A 23805-nucleotide genomic window follows, 5' to 3' on the forward strand; every position below is an offset into this window, starting at 1 on the left:
AGCTCAGATTTTATCTCATATGAAGGCTTCCTTTTCCCAACCACACTGTCTAGAGGTGATTTTCGCTCCAACTTTTGTGTTTATTTTATAATCCCCAAACCTGAGTGCCGAATAAGAGCTGCCTAAGAAGTTGACTGTTTAATTTTTAATTACAAATTCCAGACTCGTTGTAAGAATAGGCCCAAGAATCTGGAACCACTGGTTTGAACCACCTGTTCTGTATTTATTACCTAAAGTTGCTTGTCTTTTTCATATAGCTCTACCTACTCAGTGGGAGCTTGGGGCCAACCCTTGAGAGCATTGCTCAGTCCTTTGTGTTGCTCAGTGCTGTGTGCCTTCCACACAGTAGGGGTTTGGTAAGTATGTGCTGACTATAATATATAGGTTGGGACTAATTTGTTGATCATCTGAAGAGATTACCAGAAACTTCTCCATGGTTTTGAGAGGTTTTTAAAAAAAAGAAACCTAGCTGATAAAAGCACTTAGTACAAAAGGTCCATTAAAAAGATGTATAGTTTTTAGTTCTAAAACTACAGGTTTGGTTTATAGAAATAACATGTTTGTTACCAGCAAATGTTTGGAATTAAAGAGTTAACAATGGTATCATAGTTGAGTTTTATTACCTCTGCAAATGGATATATAAAGACTCTAGTACTTGATCTCTATAAAAATACAGATACCCAGAGATACAGTTTTCTCCCTTCTACACTTATTGATATGATTGACACATGGCACTGTATATGTTTAAGATGTACAACATAATTTGACTTACATACATAATGACATGACAATAGGTTTAGTAAACATAGCTCTCATATAGAAACATGACAAAAATAGAAAAAAGATTTCTTTCTCCCTTGTGATAAGAACTCTTAGGATTTACTCCCTTAACAGCCTTCATAGGTAAGGTAAAGAAAGCAGTGTTAATTATCTGTATCATGTTGTATATCTCCAGTACTTATTTATCTTATAACTCGAAATGTGTACCTTTTTTTTAATGCTAAGATGATTTTTTTTCATTGGATAATTGGAATTGAGATAATGAATGAAGATTGAGGTTAGGTGTTAATGCAGGAAAGAAGAAACAATTAGATTTAAAAAATAAAGTCTTTGAAGATTTTTATAGGCTTGAAGCTGGTTTTGAGTATATAAAAAGGAATAATGGCTAACTTTTTTTTTTTTTTAGTGTTTACACATGCCATAGATTGCGTTGGCTGAAGTATCCATAATCCCTAAAACAGTTCTTCCAAGTGGATATTGATGTATAGATGAGAAAATTGAGTCTCAGAGAAGTTTGTCATGTGCCTAGACTCACAGCTAGTACGTGGTGGAATCAAGAACCAAACCAGGCAGTGTGGGTTCCAAAACACTTGCTGGTAAATATGGGAAGCAGGATAGCTTATCACTAAATGTAGCTTCCCTTAATTTGAGACTTAATGAGTATGGGAAATGGGAGAACATTTCATAGCATTAGTTCTTTGGAAAGAAAAAAAAGAGAGAGAAAGGAGTTAGGGGAAGGGAACTGATCTTTACCAGGGATTAATTATACAGTTGCTTAGACCCACAGGAAGAGTATATTAAAAAGGCAGGTGTATGAACCTTGACCAGTATTCAAGAAGAGCAAAATCTTGCACAGAAGAGTATTCTAGTATAGCTGCATTAACCTAGCCTATCTTTAAAGTATATAATGTATTTATGTGTATTAAAATAGCTGAAATAGGACTTCCCTGGTGGTCCAGTGGTTAAGAGTCTGCCTGCCAATGCAGGGGACAGGAGTTCGATCCTTGGTCGGGGAAGATTCCACAGAACACAACTACCAAAGCCCATGCGCCCTAGAGCCTGCGCTTCGCAACGGGAAAACCCACTGCAGTAAGAAGCGCGAGTGCCACAGCTAGCGAGTACACCCACTCGCTGCACTAGAGAGAGGCCTACGCAGCAGCGAAAGCCCAGTGCAGCCAAAATAAGTCAATAATTGACAAAATAATAAAACAGCTGAAATAAACATTTTTGCTTTGAATTAAAAACTTGATTCAACACTCTTAAAAAGAAATAGTAAAAATGCTCTAGTATTAATATATCTAATTATCCACACATTTAAAAAATATTTCATTGGAATGAATTATGGCAGTAATATTTTTGGGTAAAGCAAATTTTTACTTCCATATAGTAAGAGAGCAAACAAAGCTACATTCTGAATAATAAACTGGTATGTGTGCAACTGCCATCTCCATTAAATTTAATGCTTTATGAGATTTAATTATTCTAAACTAGCAATCGTTGCAGAAAAAAAATGAGTGGTTAAGATATAATTTTAAAGATTAAAAGAAAAAATTTCCCTGTTGACAACTTAAAACCATTCTAGAAGTTCTAGATAAATGACATAGAGAAATGATGTCAAGATTGTTAAATTAGACATTGTATTGACAAAGAAATAAGATTACTCAGTGGAACAGAGTTTAAAAACCAGACCAAGCATAAATTATGTTAGTATTTGATTAAAGTGCCATCTCAAATCAGTGTGGGAAAAAAACAGACTCTTCAGAATATATTAAGGGAGTTAGTTGGTTAGCCATTTGGATTTTGTTAGATCTATACTGACTGGGCTTCCCTGCTGGCTCAGCCTGCCAATGGTGGGAGACAACAGTTCAGTCCCTGGGTCGAGGAGATCCCCTGGAGAAGGAAATGGCAACCCACTCCAGTATTCTTGCCTGGGAAATCCCATGGACAGAGGAGCCTGGTGGGCTATAGTCCATGGGGTCACAAAGAGTTGGACAGGACTTAGCAACTAAACAACAACAAATTCCTGAGGGAAAAGTGGAAAGACACAAAAGGTCAGGTTCAAAGGGCAAGTTAGGCAACTGAGGCAAAAAATAATTCAGAGAATTCTAAAAGCAGCAGTTGTTTAACCTCTGTCATGTCCAACTCTTGTGACTCCATGGGCTACAGACTGCCAGGCTCCTCCTCTGTCCATGGGATTTCCCAGGCAAGAGTACTAGAATGGGTTGCTGGTTTCTTCCCTAGGGGGTCTTCCCAACCTGGCGATCAAACCCACATCGCCTGCGTTGCAGGTGGGTTCCTTTCTGCTGAGCCACTGGGAAGCCCTAAAAGCAGTACCATGGGTCATTTTGCTGAATCAAGAAGAGAGCTGTAGCTGAAGTCAGTAGAGCCATACAACAGAGCGTAAAAGGTATGTTCAGAAGTGGAGGGCGACATGCTTCAAGAGCCCAGTCAGTGGGAGCTAAGCAGTTGCATAAGGGAGGCTCAGGTAACAGACGTGTCTCTTGCTTTTGTATAGCACTGCGTGCTTTCTTCCCCGTACATCTTAATTGAGAAAAAACTAGCTAGCTTTGTAGTGGCTGATATCATCCCATTTTTATGGATGAAAACACTGACGCTTTAAGAATTATCAATAGTAACAGTGCCAAAGCCAGAAACTGCTTTGCCTCAGTCTAGTGGGTGGTCCTGTCATTTATACTCCAGGGAGATGAGAGCAAGCCATGGAAACATCCAGTGATTCTCGTCAAGCCCGACAAACTTGACATGAATAAATCGCTGCTATTACCCAATGTTTATCCCGCATGGGGTTTTTTCCCCTGCCTACTGAAATCTTGTAAGGCTCTTAAAGGTGAAATTTTCCAAATGTTGATGAAAATGAATGACTTTTTTTGCTTTGTGACAACCTAGAGAGGTGAGATGGGGTGGGGGGTAGGAGGAAAGTTCAAGAGGGAGGGGATATATGTATTCCTCTGGCTGATTTATGTTGATGTATGGCAGAAGCCAGCACAATATTGTAAAGCAATTATCTTCCAATTAAAAATTTTAAAAAGAATGAATGACTTTTCAATGACCACACTAAAATGAGCTGTCATATTTCACTCTATCTAACTAGCAAAGATGAGGAAGATTGATATACTGTTAGCCAGAGTTCCATGCTGCCAGAAGGAGTATAAATTGGTATGTTTATAAAGGACAGTCTGGCAGTATACATCAAAACTTATTTATGTTTTTCCATAGCAATTTTATCTCTAGGAGTTTATTCCAAGGATATAATGGAATATGTGCCCAAAGATATGTGTGCATGTATTTTACCACAGCTTTGATTTTTTAAAGTATTTATATCTTCCTATATTGATTTTTTTTTATTGAGCATAGATTGCTTTTTACAAGCAGTAAAACACTGATGCTATTTTATATGGAAAAATACAATTATTCTATCACAGGATTCTCAGATTATGACTATAACTCCTATTTGATAAGAACTACAGCCAACAATTACCCTGGAAACTACTGATTTTCTCTTTAATTTCTGACAAACAATAGAAGGAAAAACTTCTAGAATCATTACTGGATGAAAGGCAGGATGATTTGGGGGAAGCAGTATGATTAGATGAAAAGAATATGGGAATCAAAAGACCTAGATTTGAAATCTATCCTTGCTTCTTAGCTGCAGTTGTGATTTAGGCAAAGCTGCTAACCTTTCTAAAGCCTGTTGTGAAGATAATTACTGTCTTTCTCTGAGGGTTGTTTCAGTTTCAAATAAGATTAGATTTCTGAAAGTCTCTGCAGATTCTATGGCTTGGGAATAACGATAGTCAACTTTATTGAGTACTGTGTGCCATGCATTGTACTAAGCACTATAAGAAATTGCCTCATTTCATCACTTGTATCAGCCCTGTGTGGTTAATGATTATCATCCTCTCTTACAAGTGAGGAAGTTGAGACACAGACCTAGAAGCCTGCCCAGGGCAACAGCTGTAAGAAGTGGACCCATGATAGAGAATCATATTTGGGGAGCAGTGTAGCCAGAGGTCTCTAAGAAGTGTTCATCTCAGCAGTCTGCCAGATTTCTTTGATGAAGACAGCAAGTGTGAGGGAAGGGAGAACCCAGTGGAAATAACTTAGCAACAGAGGTCTCTTTTCTTTGTTAAATTATTATGGGTTTGGGAACATACTGTAGGGAAACTATAAGATTTAGAAATCATACGGATAGATTTTATATGGGCTTATTAATACTGGAGTGGTCTCGCTCGATATTTTTAGAAATAATCTAGAAAAACCAGAAAACAGAATTTCTTCTGAGATTTGAACATTAAGAATACACATGCAAAGGAAGTGAACAGAAAGTCTTCAGCGGAGTTGGGTTAAACATATATCCACCCCGAGCCCATCGTGAAGATGGCAGGCTCTTGGCTATCAGTAACACCCTAGAAGGAGATCTTGTGGATATTTTCGATCGTATCTATCACTTCTGTTGTCTCTCCCCTCACCTTTACCCCTTTTTAGCCTATTCCCAGAGATCCTGGGTATCATCACCAGAGAGCATATGTGAAGCAAAACTGGAAAACCTATTCCCCTTTAATAGAACACATTAGCAGAGTTCTCCTTACCGTGAAGTAAGAAAAAAGCATAATGGAACTAGACCAAAGTCAGTGATAAGCAGTTAACATAGTTCAACAAATGTAGTGGTTTTCACATAAGAACAGACTGAAAGGACTAGGATTTGTCAGTCTGGAGTGAAGGTTGGCAAAGACGCAATTACTTGCTAAAATTTAAGTGTGGAGTATAGATGAAGGGTAGATTGGTTTGTTTACCAAATTCTGTGGGATCTTGCCTCATCTTTACCATCCAGCTTTTACATAGAGAGGAGGCACGGTCCTGAAGTATAAAAGGATCCTATTCTGTAAAAGATCATACCCTTGTATCATTAGCAGTCTGAAAGCATTAGGCTTTTGAGATCTATCCGTGTGAAGTTTGGTCCCATAGGCATTCCAACTACATTTTCAAAATCTGAATAGTTCAGTTGCAAGATCTGAACTCAGTTACGTAAATCACGTTTCCATAATCTTGTTTTCTTCATAAACAATTGATTAGAGGGAATTGCAAGTAAAAAGAAGAAAATAGATAGACTCATTATGGATTAAACTTGAGATGACTGTGTTCTAGGGAGAAACCAACATGTCATTTTTTTAATGTGCAAAGACTATATGGAGAAAATTCCACTATCAAAGACTGCACACAAATTTTCCAAGGTGGGGAGATTATAATAAAGGGTTTGCTGTTCTGGGTCAGCTAGAGCAGCACTGTACAAAATAGGGGCCTTCACAGGAGGCCTATGAGATAGATAAATAATACAGAATAGATAGATAATAAAGTAGGTAAATATGTATGCTTGTGTAGCTCTTTAGAGTGTTTAAAAAATGCTTTCACATACTGTGTGGAAGTGATGCTTGAGATGGCTTGCTGAATGTTTGTTTTGTTTCACAGCTATACAGTCGGAGTTCCATTATTTATATATCTGTAAGTCCTAGTCCTTTTCTGAAGCAGTCTCTTCAGTTACTGTTAGGTGTGCCAGGGGTGTGTCATGATCCTTTGGCTCTTGTTGTACACTGCTATGACTTGTAGATCTCTGTTGGCCACAGATAGTTTTGTAGCAATGGAGAGCTATACTGTTCAAGTGCTTTGCTTATTTCTTTCTTTCTTTTCTTTTTTTCCTTAGATCTGTTCTGAGGACCAAGATGCATTTGGGGGATGGTTACAGAAATGAGCCATGGTAGGCAATAAAAATATACATTCAAAGTTGAATGAAACATCCATCCTGGAAGGGGAGCAGACCCTTACCGTAATGTTGAAACTCATTGCTTTCTTTGTTGAAGAATTCAGTGTCTGTCCGTTTGCTTCTTAGGTTTCATAGATCAAGAGTGTTTCCTTCTATCATTCTAGGATTATAGAAGAATTAGTTTATAGGGGACTCTGAGAAATGATGGTGGTCTTTTAAAGTGTGTGCCACTAAGCATTAATCCTGCGATGGTTTCTTGGAGGAAAAAAGTGTTTTGAGGCCAGATTCTTTTGGGGAAGCTGCAAATTGGGTCCTCTCTTGGAATTTCATGGTACACTCTGATCCTATTTATTGAAACATTGTAATAGTTAGAAACAACTTAATTCATAGATAGGAAAGCAGAATCAGAATATTACACAGCAGTTAACTAGATAGGTGTGTCTTCTAACATGGATGGATTTTAGAATGTTAATTTCAAAAAGCATATTACGGAGAATGTATAGTTGGTATGTTTTTTACAAATGATATGCTTTTATAGTATACCTGTATAAGGCTTGAATTCTTTTGCTGCTGCTGCTATGTCGCTTCAGTTGTGTCTGACTGTGCGACCCCATAGACGGCAGCCCACCAGGCTCGGCTCCCCCATCCCTGGGATTCTCCAGGCAATAACACTGGAGTGGGTTGCCATTTCCTTCTCCAATGCATGAAAGTGAAAAGTGAAAGTGAACTCGCTTAGTCATGTCCGACTCTGCGATCCCATGGACTGCAGCCCACCAGGCTCCTAAGAGGGAAAATTTTCATGTTTTATTTATAATACAAATTAAATACAAATAAAATGCTTGTCAAGTGCTCAGCAGTTACTTTCTTTTTCCTCATTGGAGACATCTGCCCCTGCTAATTTTCAAGCATATCTTTCTGTTTATTAATTCATTGTTGTAAGTTAAACTGAATTTTGAGCCCTGGTATTATTCATAGACTGGGAAGAAAATGTTTTCATTATAGTCTATTATAATGAAACTTTTTCACACATTGGAAGGAATAAATGAAGTAACTTATATAATGGTCTAGTCTGTGCAGATTCTCAAGAAATCTGTTTATTCAAAGTTGTTTTGTTCCAAGAGATATTTTGGAGAGCAATAAAAAGAAGTTTGAACTTGGTTTTGGAGCAGCTAGTGAAGAGTTAAGCAGAGCAAGTACACAGAGTAGAACATGGTTCAAAACCAGTTAAGCTGACAGAAGCAAACTGCCTTTTGGTCCTTCCCATGTTAGTAATGCTTTGTCCAGTTTCATGGATCTTCTTTATCTTACTCTCTAGACTTGATTTTCATTTTGACATCTTCTGAGTCAAACCTGAAAGCGGTGGTGATTCTATTTGACTTTACCATTTGCTAGGGATCACTTTTAAGGGGCCACATGTTTTGTATAAATACATAAATACGTTTTTCTTTAAGAAAGAGTAATCTGGAAAAAGCTGTAGCCATATGTCAGGTCTTCCAACAGAACGTTCACTTTATCTCCTCAGTGTGCTTTACGTTGTAAGAGCTATTGTCTGAGAATTTAATATTTCATCAACTGTGAAAGTGTCTCTTTAAAATTATTTGCTTTCAGGCATCTGTACTGGCTCCTTTCTTAAAAAGGGCTCATTGTTATATGGATATTTCGTGCAAGTTAAAACAGGACTAAATGCTCAATCAACTTTATGCTCAAAAATGTACTAATATAGATTATGAAGTTACTCAAAATTGAATGCACATTTTAAGTGTTTATTGGCACCTCTACATGCTTGCATGTCAGGAAATTTCAGAGTTATTATTAAAACATGTTCCTGATCTTAGTGACGAAACTTCTTCCTAAAACATGACTTCTTCCACCTGTCTTGTTTTCGTGTAATCCTTACGCATAAACATTGCTAGTAATATGCTGCTTCTACCAGAACACCTAGTGGGACCTAGCAGAGTACAGACTGTGAAAGTGCTAAGGGGGATGAATTTCAGGGATGTTTTCGACAGTTGGGCAGCCCTGGAGGGTGGAAAGGCTGCGGGGCAGGATGGTCACCTAGAAGAGAGGTGTGAGGTGGCCATTCTGCCCAAGCAGTGGCTGCGTGGCACACGGCTTTCCCTCGGGAGGTGGTGTTCACCACGGTTGTGCACTGCTGGAGAGAGTTAGGCTTATAACCAGTGACATCTTGCTGTAATTTTGAGATAGGGGTCAAGCAAAAGGTACAGAAAGTGAAAGAGAGAACTTACAAAGGAGAACTTGAGCACCATACATAAATTTATTATCTAAAAAAATTAGTTTTAGTGCCCATGACTTCCAGTTTCAGCTGTCCTACTAACATTGTAGTTGTGATTCTCATTTCCTAGTGCTTAACTGTTGCGGAATGTATATCTCAAGTTTTTGAGACATATGGGCTGGTTTTCTTTCATTGACAATTTGAACTCTCTGTCCCTTATGTGAATCTGTGGTATAAACACCACCAAGTTATTTTACCACCAGTTAATATGCAGAATTGAATGTGAATATGGGCAAAGTCAGTGGGCTTGATGTCTGTTTATAAATAAAGTTTAAAATTATTCCCTAGGAACAAGTTTATCAGTGTTCTTTGTGATCTGGTAAAGACAACTTAAGTCAGCCCAGTTCCTCTCAGTACAAAATCACAGAAATGTTTAAGATGTCACTTCTTCTCAAAACAAGAATAAGAACTCTGAGAGTTCTCTAGTCAGTTCTAAATCGTGCATATTGCTGTCTTCCAGGGTTTCCCTGTGATGAAGCAGACAGTTCAGGACACACAGTCCAAGGATGGACGTCCCCCGCAGCACTGAGAGCGACAGGTTACTGCGGCAGGAGGCCAGCTGCCTGACGGGTGAAGCTTCGGCTGCAGCTCCAGAAAAAGACGCACACAGTCCAGCTGCTTCTGGTCTTCAAAATCTTACTTATCCTCTAGGTCCCAGGAATGATGGTATGATGAGTAGCTCTTGATCTAGTCTGGAGGGCTTTCTGACACCTGAGCACCTATTCTCCCAGAAGGCATAAATGTTCTTAATCTGAATAACATGTCCAGTTAATTGGCTTAGCTTACATATCACAATTATATAAAGCTATTACCAAAAAATCTCTACTTTAAAAAAAAATTTATTTGGCTGTGCCATGTGGCACATGGAATCTTAGTTTCCTAACCAGGGATGGAACCTGGATTGGAAGCATGGAGTCATAACCCGGGGACAGCTAGAGAAGTCCTTTTTTAAATCAGAGTATAGTTGCTTTAAAATCTCCATTTACTTAGTTTAGCACATCTGACTTGGTGATAGTAGTGTAAGAAAAGTGGTCTCGGGTTTGGAGATCCACATTCTAGCTGTAGTCATAAATGAGCGCCTTACGCTTTCTGAGCCTTGCTTTCTTAATCTAGACAACAAGCATGTTAATATTCTCCTTACCTCACAAGGCTAGAAGATACTGAGTTAATGGATGTCAAGGCTCTTGATAAATTGTTTGGTTCTTTTTAACTTTTAATAAAAACAGTAGCAACAATAATAATAGCAGTTACCATTTATTGAGCACTCACTGTGCTAAAAGTTTATTTTTTTAAATCAAGGGTGGCAAACTGATCAACTCTGAACCACTACCTGTTTTTATAAATAAAAATTTGAAACACAGCCGTCATGCCCCTTCGTTTACGTACTGTCTGTGGCTCCTTTCCTGCGTTGTGGCAGAGCCCGTGACCCACAAAGCCAAACAATTACTTTTTAGCTCTTCACAGAAAGTTTGCTGATCCCTGCTTAGATTAATCTTTTCACCGATGGGGAAGCTGAGGCTTCAGAGGTTATTAGTAACTTGCTCAGGTTCACACTGCTGAGAGGTGGGGGACTGGGATTTAAACCTGTATCTTTCTGGCCAGCCTTTGCTGACAGAAAAGCAGAGTGTACCTGCCACCCTAGAGTGCCCATTACAGAGAATTTATGCAGCGAATCTCCTCCTGCTCACCTATTTAAGTAGGATGGAACCTGAGGCATCCTTTGGGAATCAGCCCAATTTAATTACTTCTTTGCTGGGGAAAAAGTCAAGTATTCTGCAGAACTGAGTTAATAAATTAGGTACCTAGTTTCATTTTTAAAAACAGCACTTACAGTGTTGAAAGCCTGGCTTGGTGATTAAAGTTTTTCTTGCTACAGGCTTGCCCAAGGATTGTGTAGAAACTTAGCTCTTGGAATCCAACAGAAGGCCACACTGAACATTTACCAGAGGCTATAGGATGTGAACCCAAAACAGGTTTTTGGTCTAAATTTTGGCTTCCTTTTCTCTAGAAGCAAATGTGGAGAAGGAAATGGCAACCCACTCCAGAATTCTTGCCTAGAGAATCCCGTGGACAGAGGGAGCCTGGTGTCTGTCCATAGGGTCACACAGTCAGACACAACTGAAGCAACTAGCATGCATGCATGCATTGGAGAAGGAAATGGCAACCCACTCCAGTGTTCTTGCCTGGAGAATCCCAGGGACGGAGGAGCCTGGTGGGCTGCTGTCGATGGGGTCACACAGAGTCGGACACGACTGAAGCGACTTAGCAGCAGCAGAAGCAAATGGGGAAAAATCAAGTATACTCTAGCTAACAGTTTATTTGATTATCTTAAGTGCCTGAAATAAAACTAATTTCTCAGAGGTCATGGGCAGTAATCCTGTTCATGAATTATTGTAAACAAATTTAAAAGACATGATGGGTGGGAGTGAGATATTAAATTGTACCTATAACATTTCATTTCTTTCTAAAAAAGTTTGAAGAAAATTTAGGAAAATGTTAACTAGCCAAATTCAGGTGATGTATACATACTGTGTTAACTCTAGGTTTTGATATATTTGAAATTTTTCATTAAAAAAAAAAAAAACCACATTATTTTCCATTAACATAAAATATACTAGGAGACGGAGGGAGGTGGGAGGGGGGTTCATGTTTGGGAACACATGTAAGAATTAAAGATTTTAAAATTAAAAAAATAAATAAAATAAAAAAATGTAAAAAGAAAAAAAAAATATACTAGGAGAACTCCCTATTTAAAAGAATCTTCTGGGACTTGCCCAGCCATCCAGTGGTTAAGACTCCACACGCCCACTGCAAGGGGGTGTGGGTTCGATACCTGGTCAGGAAGCTTAAGATCCCAAATGCTGCATGCTGTGGCCAAAAAAATTTAAAAACCAATCTTCTGGTAATCCTTTTGAAAATATTTTCTCCTTATCATCTTCTGTATGCAGCCAGATCTCAGACGGTGTGGAATTACACATTTTTAAGTGCTGTCGCAGACTTTATTTCAGTTGATAGTCAAACCAATCCTGTGAGGTAGGTGGAGTGAACGTTATTTTCACTTTACAGATAACGAATCAGGTTTAGAAAAGTCAAATTCTTTACGGAAATGGCTCTTTGGTGATACTAAAACAAAAATTTTGATTCCATGAATGAATTCTAATCCAAGACCATTTGCATTGGAACGTTTCCATTGAGAGCAAGACCTGTCTGTTCAGAAAATGGTGTTGGTGATGTTAGGATTCCCCTATGCATAATGAACATGCATTTTTAAATGCATTTCTAGGAAAAGTGGGGCAATCAGAGACTTACCACTATCCTTTTTGGAAAATAAAATTTAGAAATGTTTTTTAAGAATGTAGAAAACTAATAGTGTTGACTAATGAAGTTATCAAGTTTCTTAAATAAAATGCAGGAAATATGGTCGGTATTTAGAGATAGAAGTGAAAATGAAAATAAAGTGCCTGTGAAACAAGACTCGGGGAGGTTTAAAAATATGGCAGAGGGTTGCTTGTTTTCCACAGAAATTCTTCTCCAGTGTTCAATGATTTTATTTTTTGGCCATGCCCCATGGCTTGCGAGATCTTCCTTCCCTGAACGGGGATCAAACTTGGGCCCCCAGCAGTGGAAGCAGTGAGTCCTAACCACTGGACCTCCAGGGAGTTCCCCCATAGTTATATTTTTAGAGTGCGGGCATTACTGCCTTCATTGCCCTCTCCCCAGTGCACAAAAACATGCGCAACGCAGAAGAAAAAGCTCCTGGGCGTCCAGTGTGAGTCTAGTTTGTTTTTCCTTTATGTGCTCTAGACAAGAGTTTTTGCTTTTGGCTACCTCAAGTTTGGGGATTTTTTTGTTTAATGTTTTTTGTTCTTGTTTTTTTAAAAGGACAAGGTTTATTTTTCTCCCGAGGCTTTTTGCTGTCAAGTTACTTTGGTTTGTTTGTATCGTATGATCTTTTAGACCTTCCACTTGACTCTGCCTCTCAGCCAGCAAATCTTCCATTCCCTCACATGATGTCACTTCCTGAAGATGTCAAAGGCTCTTGCTTCCAGAGTGGGAATAAACGGAATCATGAACCCTTCATTGCTCCGGAGCGATTTGGAAACAGCGCAGTGGGCTTTGGCTGTAACGTTCACCCTCAGGCGCCAGAGAAAGTGACACTTCTCGTAGATGGCACACGCTTTGTGGTCAACCCACAAATTTTCACTGCTCATCCGGATACCATGTTGGGCAGGTAATTGATGATAATTTCCTTCCAAATTCACTCTCTTTTCTATGAATAGAAATACCTGCTGTTTGCCTTGCATTAGATGTGAGAATGAAAACATTGAATTGCTTACTTTTCTACCTTGATACTTTTGTGAAACAGCATAAGAACCTTACAGGTGTTGGTGATTTTGGGGGGTAGGTACTTTCGAGCCCCCACAAAGGGGAGTGCAAAAGGTCCAGGTGGCATCAGTTTCTAAGACCTCCATCACTAATCAGGCTTTCTGAAACTAGGTCTTTGTAGCTGGCTGTTCTCTATGATGGTGGCTCTCTCTGCGGTCAGGTTCCATTCTCTGTGCTGCTTAATTCAGAATATAGTCGTATTCTCCCCTCCGCATCTCCTGCCTCCAGCTTTTTATGACTCGAGTTTAGGAAAAGGAAAGCGTCTACTGAGGGGGATTACCGTCCCAGAAGTATTCTTAGAGCCTGGGCTGGGAGTGAGGAGCTCTCCTTCTAGCCAGCTGTACACACCTTAACGTGTAGAGCAGACTGGGTTAAGAGGAAAATAATGTGAGTGTATACACACAAACATTTGGCTTTTCATCTAGTACTTAATAGTGGATCTTATCTAAAGATATAACCTCTCTCCAGACTTTGAACTGATTTTAACTGAATTAGAAATCAGAATGGACCACACCATTTGCTGAATTTTAGGCTAAGTGAAATCTAAGCTATTCAAATATGTGTCTACTTACATATATACAAATGATGAACTGGCTGATGAACCCACCAGTTTTAACTGGAGCCAAACCTATATATTTCTTAAACATATGACTTAAGATTAAGCTAGAACGTTAAAACATTTTCTAAATTGGCCCTGTCTTAGACTTGACTTCATGTCTTCAGTCTTGGTATCTCCACCACCACTTCTCCTCAGGTGCCCCAAAAAGGTGCTTCTTAGGGTAGGCTATCTGTGTGAAGTAGGCTACCTCCGAAAGTAGTGCTCAAGAAAAGAAAGGCAAGCGTTTTCTGGGTAATAGATCCCTTTATCTAGGTGGTTCATCATTGAGTCAGCCGAGGTCATGAATTCGGAGAGTTTGTGGGTTTGTTCTGTCCTGTGGCTACATAAAGTATTCATATCCCTGGCCACTGAGCATACAGATGCGGGCCACTAGCCACAGGGCACAAGCTGAGAAACAGAATGCTAACGCAGATCCATGCCACTCCTGACGGACGGCTCTGAGGTGCAGTCATGTTTATGGCATGTTGTTCACTATTTTGATTGATTGCTGTCTCAGCTACACTTCACCCAAAACATTCCAGAAAAAAGTCAGCATTCTTTGAAGACTACTTTTATCAGATGGATTTTTTATGTACAGTGCAGGGATTTGGAGGGCACGTGACTTTTTTTCAGACCTTGGAAAGCAGCCAGTTCAGGGTGGAGCATAACAGTTTTGAACAGCTGGACAGCAGGGCTTCCCAACAGGTTAAGGAAGGAAAAGGCAGTGAGTCCCTGTTAGGCTGACCGACAGTACCGTCCACCTGCCCTGTCCTTTGTGCTGGCTTCTCCTTCCACAGTTCCTGCACATACGTGTAGCAGAGGTAGTAGGAGTCATGGGGCCAGTTTTTTTGGAAGGGATCTGAGAGAGGGAGGAGGGGTGGGAATGGATGAGTATAAAAGCAGGGTTTCCTCCTTGTGCCTTCATGACCTCTGAAGTCAGCCCAGAGCAGGCCTGCCTCTCTGAAATATGTCAAACTGTTGATAATCCAGTTCTTCCCCTCCTTTTTGGCTTGACCTGAAATTCCCACCATTGGTTACTCCTTGGATTGAGGAAGGGCATTTTTTCCAGAGCTCAGCTGTAAAATGTACCAGGAAAGGGAAAGCATTAACATCTACACGAACTAACACAGATTGATCTATCAGATGTTGAAAAGCGAAACTCAGAAACATCGAGGATGGCGTGCTGGACGGGTACATGGTGGTGGGTGAGGAGGAGGAACCGAAAGGCTCAGGGCAGGAGACACTGTCATCCAGGATGCCGGTGCTCCGGAGACGTTCCAGGCACAGCTCCACAGGTGCCGCTGTGCGCCACAGAAGTTCACTGCCGGTGACCAGGGGAGGCTGCTTTGTTCCTCGTTGCACTCAAACACTGAAAGCATTGCTGCCTTCTTTTTCTGTCTGAAGGGAGTTTCCTAAGACTTAAGTGTGTCTTAAGAGGGGTTGAGGCCTGGTGCTCTGTTTTAAAATTATATTGTGAGAGGGGATTGGAGTCTTCCAGGAAAAGGTGAAAAAGGGAGAAGTTTCATCTGCGGAGAATCCTGCTGGAGAGGGTAACACTGTTGCCTGGGTATCTTTCAGGATGTTTGGGCCAGGAAGAGAGTACAACTTCACGCGTCCCAACGAGAAGGGCGAGTATGAGATTGCAGAAGGAATCAGTGCAACTGTGTTCCGAACGGTGCTGGTGTGTAGTGACCTCTGGTTCCATCCTCTTTCCTGGGGGCGTGCGTAGTCAGAAGCCTTCAGAGTTCCATCAGACTGTGCTCTGACTTCAGGGTTTGCCATTTCTAGTTATTGCCTTTCCTGCTTTATTTTCTCTTCCTGTAATCTTAAGTCCTTCTTGCTTGTGTGAGCGCAGTCAGGTGTCAAGTTGTGATTAAACGTGTCAAGATGGCCAGGAGTCACTTTGCTGTCTGATGAATCACCAACTTGGTGATAGTTCTAGTAACCCAGCACTTAACCTGGACCAGGAATGAGTGAGTCAGAGCTGAAGAGGGACGTTTCCATCTTGTTCTTTGACTACATTTCCTCTTGTCAATCTCTTTATAGGATTACTACAAAACTGGTATCATCAATTGTCCTGATGGCATCTCTATACCAGACCTTAGAGATACGTGTGATTATCTCTGCATTAACTTTGACTTCAACACTATCCGATGTCAAGATCTGAGTGAGTACAGGAGAAGCTGCCAACTGCATTTGAGCAGCTAACCTTTGAATTTGCTTAGGATTGACATTTTTATCACTGAACAGAAAGCCTTTTAAGTGTGGGTTGAGGATCATCTGCAGAGAAGAGACACGGTACTAACCATTCCCTCTGTTGCTTCAAAACTCTGAGGAAGTAAACACGAGACCACAAGCGGGCTCTAAGGCTAGCTTGACCCCGTGAGTCACCAAGCTAGTTGCGTCCTCTCTTGGGACCTTGGGATCTCAAATCTTTAACAAATAAGGATACTGACCCTCAGATATGAGGTAAGATTCACTCAGAGTCACAGGACCTAAATTGGCTGGGTACTTCTCACAGTTTATCATTAACTTAGTGTTTGTTAAGTGCTTTGTAGATGTGAACTTGCATTAATTTTCACAATTAACCCTTGAAAGATGGGTGATAATCTCACTTAACAAAGGAAAAGATGGAGAAATTGGCTTGTTCAGAGCTCTAAACTTTAAAGCTGGGATAACTGATTGAATACAGACTCCATGCTCTTACCATTACCTAAGCTTTGTGAAATGATTTAAGAATTCTTTAAAGTTCATGATACATTTTCCTTCATATTCCATGACGTTCTCTGGATGTGTGGTTTCTCCACTGAGTCTAGTACCCACTTAGAGAAAGTCCCTTGGTGTCTCCAAACCTTAGATTATCCCTCTCCTGTGGTACTCTAAATTGCAGTCCAGAGCATCTTCAGAAGAGGTGCTATAAAGAGTCATCCCCAAATGATGGTTCTCTCTTGTAGAATTAATGTTTATGTTCTGATATTGCATGTTGAAAAAACCTCAACTGATCAGAATGCTTGGGGTTTATTAAACAGGAGACTGGTAGAATGTGTAAAGCATGTAACAGATCCAGCTTAATTATCACCTCAGAGCAGGAAACATTCTCTGCCTTGAAGCGAGCCACTTTTCTGGGCCTTACCAATGATAACAGCCATGTACCTCACAGTCTTTTCACTGCAGTAACGCCTGCATTTGGGCAGAGAGGATGCTCACTGGCCTTTTGTCTCCCAGGTGCTTTACTGCATGAACTGTCTAACGATGGTGCTCACAAGCAGTTTGATCACTACCTCGAAGAGCTGATCCTGCCCATCATGGTGGGCTGTGCCAAGAAAGGGGAGAGAGAATGCCACATTGTCGTGCTGACGGATGAGGATTCTGTGGACTGGGACGAAGACCACCCTCCACCCATGGGAGAGGAATATTCTCAAAGTAGGAGCCCCCTGCACGATGTCAATGTTTTCAGCAAGAAACGTGCTGCCCAGAGTCGTAGCTAGACCTTAGAACCAGTGGCTGTCACTGGTGAGCTGGTGGGCAGCACACTCACCTGGATGATGCGGGTCTTTCATGCTGGGGAGCACTGTGAGCGTGCCTGTGCTTCCCACACCTGCCCCTGGCATGCCTGCTGGGTCAGCACTGAGGCCGCTGTTAAGTGGTGCTGTCATTTCTGTTTCATTTTTAAATCCTTTTGAATTGGTAGTAATTCAAAGTTCAGAAAAGACAAAAGGATATACATTGAAAATCTTCCCACACCTGCATCTACCTAGTTTTCCTCTTCGGTTTCTTTTATATTCTTCCAGATTTATTCAGTGCACATACATAAGCAATTGTGTGCCTGTTTTTTTCCCTAAATGATACCATATTGTAGAGGCTATTCTATATCATGTCTTACATTAAAAGCTTCCACCATCTTTTTAATGGCTGTGTAGTATTCCATTGCATGACTGCCATAATTGATTTAACCAGCCCTTTTGATGACCATTTAAGCTATAAATTATGGCTAATGCTCCAGTGAATTATCTTTTTAAAGAAAGTCTTTTCACACATGTATATCTCTGTAGAATAATATCCCTAGAAATGGAATTTCTGTGTCAAAACCTTTTGTGCTTTTATGATTTTAATAGAATTTGCCAAATTTTATCTTCTCTAAAGGTTGAGCCAGTTTATAACTCACAAAACAGTATATGATGAGTTTATTTCCCATTTTTCACCAAGACAGTTTTACTGAAATTTAATATTTGCCACTCTGGTAGGTGAAAAACGGCATCTTGCTGGAGTTTTAATTTGCATTTCTTATTCCATGAATGAGACTGAACATCTTTTAAAAAACCGTTTTAATTTCCTTTTCTGTTAACTGTAATCATGCCTTTTGCCCATTACAAAGTTGGATTGTTAGTCTTTGACTTAGTGGTTTGCAAAAGCTCTCTTTGTGACTACTCTCTATAGATACCAAGGAAATTAGCCCTTTGTTAAAAGAGTGGCAGGTATTTTTCTCAGCTCGTTGTCTTGTTAGCTTTGTTTGGATTGGGGTGAGCAGAGATGTTTTAGTTTTCCCTTTATGAATTTATGTCATATCCAGAAAGTCTTCCCTACCCTGAGACTACGAAAGTTTCTTAACATGGTTTCTTAAACGGTTGATTTATCATTTAACATTTACTCTGTGATCCATATGAATTTTTTGGCATCAGGGCTCAGGTCATTCATTAGTCTGAATCTGTTAGCTCATCTCCTTTCTCTTACAAAGGTATTCACTCCATGGTTAACCCCAGACTTACTTTTTCTTTTCCAGTTCTTTATAGTTCTAAGCTCTACAGATTTTTCAAATACATTGAGAATCGGGATGTTGCTAAAACAGTGTTAAAGGAACGGGGCCTGAAAAACATTCGCATTGGAATTGAAGGTAAAGAACAACCCCGTCGGTATCCAGCTTGCATGGCCTGTGGGTATAGCTGGATCTGTGGCCATATCTTATGTCCTTAAAACCTGGTTGCTGAGGGCCTAGAGAATAGAGACGCACATGGAAACTACATTCCTACCCAAGTTTCAAATTCCAGTTTTTGTTTTGCCTGTACATTTTCTTTTCATTTCCAATTGAAAATGTTTTAAAGCAGCTGTAGGAATAAGTTCCAGTTGACTGCCTCAGGATACAGAGCAGTCAGGGTGAAGGACACTGGAGGGAAATGCAGGGCTCGTGGGCTCGCCACATGGGAGGGTCGTCTTGTTTAGTCAGCTGTCCTGGTGAGGACCTTTCTGGGACCTGGAAGGGTCCTGCTGACAGCTACCTGGGAGACTCATTTTATTCCCTGCAAACCTCTGAGGAATGTCTGGGTGTATTGACAGAACTGCTTTAAATGGTTTGAGCAGTGGCTCCCAACCTGCGATCTGCATGGAAGCGTACTGGAGACTGACTCTCGGGAGAGCGCGGAAACCATCCTGGTCTCCCCGCCGCGGGTCTTTTGACACCTGCGTTTTGCTGCTGTAGTGCCTCAGTGTTGCCCACAGAACCTGTCACTGTGTCTGACTTAGGTTGGAACTTAAAGTTGGAAGAGATTTTTGAGATCATCTATTAAACCTCTTTCTACTTCGTCCTCCTTTATCTCTTTGATAACCATAGGGACAGAGGGAGAGGGGTCACTCCATTTTGCAGAGTAGCCCATCAGACATGAGAACATTCTTCCACAGTTAGTAGACGACCTTCTCCCTCTTCCGTCTTCCTTCTGGTCTGCGAAGGTGAATACGATTTCTCCCATTTCCGTGTGACAGCCTTTTAGATACTGTAGGCAGCATCCCAGTTTTTCCTTTAGGCTTAAACATTTCACATTTCCTTACCTATTCACACGGGATGCCCTGTAGGCAATAGAATTAGAGGGCCACAGTAGCCATGCCACCGTAGGATGTGTGTCCTGTAGTTTTGAAGCCAGTAAAAGAAAGACTTGTGAAATTAGTAAGAGGCTTCTCCCCCTCCATTAGAAGGAATACAGTTTTTTGTTACTTCCCTTTCAGGGACGCGACCTACTAACCTGGGCAGGAGGGCAGCGGGCTGTGGGCAGCAGGGGCTGGAGAACATGGTCTCCTCCCTGTGGTTTCACAGCCTTGAGATTTGGGAGGAAACGGATGCAGTTAGAAAGAAGTATGAGAACCCGAGTGATCGATTTTCTGGGGTTATGATGGCCTTTTTTCCCTGTTTCAGGTTATCCTACCTGTAAAGAAAAAATTAAGAGGAGACCTGGCGGCCGGTCGGAAGTAATCTATAATTATGTGCAGCGCCCCTTTATCCAGATGTCCTGGGAAAAAGAAGAAGGGAAGAGTCGCCATGTGGATTTCCAGTGTGTTAGAAGCAAGTCCCTCACAAATCTAGTCGCTGCTGGAGAAGATGTCTTGGAGGACCAAGAAATATTAATGCACCATCCACCCCAAGTGGATGAACTTGACCGGCTGAACGCCCCACTTTCTCAGATGGCTTCTAATGACTTTCAGGATTAGGGCCGGCTGTGGGTCTGTCCCTCTGCAGGCCTTGTCTCTGTGTGGGATGCCCAGCCAGTCCTCCCCTGGTGTGTCTCACTGAGCAGGAGACATGCTTCTCCCCCGTCCTTTCCTCTTCTCCCATAGTTAATCTTTGTCCTTTTCAGTAAGCCTGTGCCTCCAGCAGGGGATGAAAAAGCACTCGCTGGTAATTAAACTACCAGCTTTGCAGCAGCCCTGGAAACTTGAAGATTTGGGGTCTGGTGCTGTTCACCAAGTCTGCATAACTGCAGAAGCAGAAAAGAAGTCAGGACTCCTGTTGCCTCATGTTCAGCAAAGCCATTCTCATCCTTCACACTCTGTTCTTGGTTGTTTATTTTGTTTTATACCAGGCAAATTACTTAGCAGCAAAGGGACCAAACTTAAAAGGAGACAATCTATACCTTCTACAAGCAAACACTGATGGGATGCTCATTAGAGGTTAGTGACGGTACCATTCTGGTGGCATCTGTGCCCCGGCTGCATCTGGGAAGAAATAGGCTCTTATTCAAAATGTCCAAAAGGAAATTCTTAAGAGCTTCAATTCAGTTTTGTTTTTCATTATTGCAGTGAACAATCTAAAACCTCACGGATTCTTTGACAGGAAGGATAATGCATAACAGTGTTCATGAAACCTTTTTAGCTGCAAGGTTTTTGAGCCTAAACAGATTATTATTCATTTGGAATGAAATTCACAACCCAAGTTGAAGAAGCTCTCCAGATCAGGCCACTTTGATTCTCCTGGCTTGGAATCTGGTGTGAAGCTGTAGTCTTCACCCTAGGCTAACATGTTGCCCTGGGTGTGTCTGGGAGACCTCAGATATGGCGTAACAGGCTTTTAAGATGTGAGCAGTAAGTTTCCAAAAGTGCCGTTTCTCAGTAGAAAGACCAGTAAGAGCTCGGAAAGAAGGACTAGGGCTGGATCTGAGTGGGGAAATGTCACCTGGTTAGGCTCTGTCCCAGTGTAGGATTTTTCATTGTATGTTCATTTCATACTATGGAATATTTTAGGTATCAGGGTATTTTGATTTTTTAAATAGCTTGTCAGTTGCTTACACACTAGGTAAGAAAACTATACTAATGTCAACCCCAAAGGAAGAACGGGCAGAAGGGAATCCAGCTTAGTGAACTCATTGCTGTCGGCTCTGTGTTAACAGCACGTGGTCACTCCTGTCTGTACTGATGTCCCCATGGCTGTGAACAGCAGAGCTCGCTTCAGAGTTAACAGCCAGACGCATCTTGAGGCTTTCTCCCATTTTGTGGTAGGGGTTGGCCTTCCAGTCACCGAGCCTGAGCATTTAAGAAGGGACACAGTTTCCTTCAAGTTCTTTAAGAACAGGCCTGGTTTTCTTAAATTCCATATGATACCGTGTCTCATATTTCCGTAAGATACTGTAGGGAAGCTCCTCAGCGCCATTTTATGACTGCCCTAGCCACAGTCCTCCAAAGGGAAAGTCAGGAGTGTGCTGACAGCTGCTCCTCCCAGGCTTGATGAACAAGAGCGTTCTTAAGGTGTGTGTTCCGTGCATGTGACCAGGGGCAGTGTCCCAAGGCACATGGATGCTCTGCTCTTACTCAGAGAAGTTAGCAGCAAGGGGTTCAACTGAGCCAACCTACGAGTTGCTCTGATGAACACTTGTATGGCTGATGGCCAGGGTTGCCATTGAGGGTTAGTGCTGTGTTGTAGCCCAGAGGGTAGGTTTAATTCTATGAAAAGAACTGGCTCATATTTGAGGTCAGGTTTGGCTTTGACCTTACTGGTACTTCACCCATGAGTAGCTGACCAGCCCAGATTGTTTAATGGTGCTTCCTTTACACTTTTCAGTTACTTCCATGCCATCACAAAGGAAACTGGAGTTAAACTTTTGTGTCGTCTGTAGTATGTGTAATTTCTGTTTTATAGCTTATATATTAACATTTAGGGGTAAATATGTCTTAGCTAACACAGTTAGTCCTTGCTTAGGTACAAAGCTAGGTATGAAAGTATGGCTTGTACTCTGTTCTGTGTAAATAATTTAACTTCCTCAGGCTTTCAAAAACTAGGTCTTTTTTCCCCCCAGAATTGGGTTGACATGCTTTTGGACCCAGCGCTTGGGGTTTGAGCGAGCTGGAAATGCATGGTGTCGTCACCAGGCACTGGTGGCTGGGAGGCAAGCTGGGCCTGCAGGCTCCCTCTGGTGGAGAGGCGTATCTTCGGCGGCCCCTCCCCTCTGGCCTGGAGTGAAGCATCGCTCTAATTTGGTGGCTCCTCTCAGCCACAGCTGCTGTCCCCAGGGCCAGGACATTCCGCAGTGGTAGGACCTCACAGTTCTCACAGGGTCAAGAGCTGGGTTACAGTCACTCCCATCAGGAGTCAGCTACTGGCCAGCTGGGCAAGAGGTGTTTCTCATGAAAAAGGTAGCACTCAGGTTTGGTGTTTTTTTTCCTAAGTGCCTAAATAAGAAAGCCAGGCTGTTTGTACAGAAACATTTTCATAAGAAAATGGTTTTGCCCAGACTGTCTTATTCAGAGGTATCTGCGTCAGCAAGCAGATAAACCTGAATTGAGGTCTAGGATCTGAATCTGTGCACATCAGGTCATAGATAGCTGATGAGGAAGCAGTTGCCATTAAGGAACTGGATGCAGGCATGGAGACAGTGTTAAAATGTGTCTGAGACGACGTAATGGTTTCTCCAAAGTGGAGAAAAGGTATTAAAAGAAGGACAGAAGAAAGGGCAAGGACGCTAGAAAGCAGCTCGATTTCTTGCACAATATGCAGTAGCCGGTGCTGTGTGAGCTGAATTCTGTGTGGCAACCTAACGTGTGCAGGCCTGTGGAAACACTGTGGAATAAGCCAGGAAGGGTGGATAGTGTTCCAGCTGATCCTCCTCAGAGGAAACACAGCCAGAGTGTGCTGGGAGCCTTTACTGATAATAGTCAATAGAAGGTTAGGAGTCAGTCTTGGTGACTCACTCAGTGCCACTTCTTGCCATCATTTTGAAATTGTTAAGCTGGGCATAGTTCAGAAAGCAGACCTGAGGCCTTGGTGGGAGATGGAGCTGCGTCCATGCTCTGGCGGGATACTGTCTGCAGAACATGACTTTCCTCTTTAAGGCAAAAGGCTCGTAGGTTTTGCCTCTTCATTTTGTATTTACGTTTAAAGTTGCACTTGCTCAGCTCCCAGTGTTTACGAAGCCCTTACGTTTGGGATGCTTTTCTATAATAAAATGTTACCACTTGTGTCCATGTTGTTTTGTTGTTGCTGTTTCTAGCAGAGTAGGTTTGGAGCGGCAGCGGCTCCGGAGGGTCTCTTCTTTTCCACGGCCGCTGGGAGCTCACCTGGAGTGCATGCGCGCTCTCCCCGCCCTGCAGCTCCTTGTGATTCCCAGGTTCCGGAGCCTTAACCGTCTGCCTTCTTAAGTGTCTGGTTAACTTGCATTCAAGACCTCTTGAACCCTCAAATCCAACTAAGTGGGACCCCACAAAGCCAAATGTAAAGTA

At 41.6% G+C, this 23805-nt stretch overlaps 1 protein-coding gene across 2 annotated transcripts; it reads left to right on the forward strand.

Annotated features, from left to right (window-relative positions):
* The first annotated feature begins 273 nt into the window (after window positions 1–273).
* LOC128071420 (BTB/POZ domain-containing protein KCTD20) lies at window positions 274–23542 on the forward strand. 2 transcript variants are annotated; one of them, XM_052664294.1, is made up of 9 exons: window positions 274–356; window positions 6497–6550; window positions 9310–9515; window positions 12807–13080; window positions 15412–15514; window positions 15880–16000; window positions 17059–17256; window positions 18614–18724; window positions 20015–23542. In XM_052664294.1, exons 3-9 carry the CDS (start codon window positions 9356–9358, stop codon window positions 20305–20307), a joined length of 1260 nt encoding a protein of 419 aa, XP_052520254.1. In that variant the 5' UTR covers window positions 274–356; window positions 6497–6550; window positions 9310–9355; the 3' UTR covers window positions 20308–23542. The 2 variants fall into 2 exon arrangements, with proteins under 2 accessions (XP_052520254.1, XP_052520255.1); XM_052664295.1 differs by lacking the exon at window positions 274–356 and adding an exon at window positions 1285–1376.
* The last annotated feature ends 263 nt before the right edge of the window (window positions 23543–23805 follow it).

This window comes from Budorcas taxicolor, unplaced genomic scaffold (genome assembly GCF_023091745.1).
Source record: "Budorcas taxicolor isolate Tak-1 unplaced genomic scaffold, Takin1.1 scaffold572, whole genome shotgun sequence".
NCBI lineage: Eukaryota > Metazoa > Chordata > Mammalia > Artiodactyla > Bovidae > Budorcas > Budorcas taxicolor.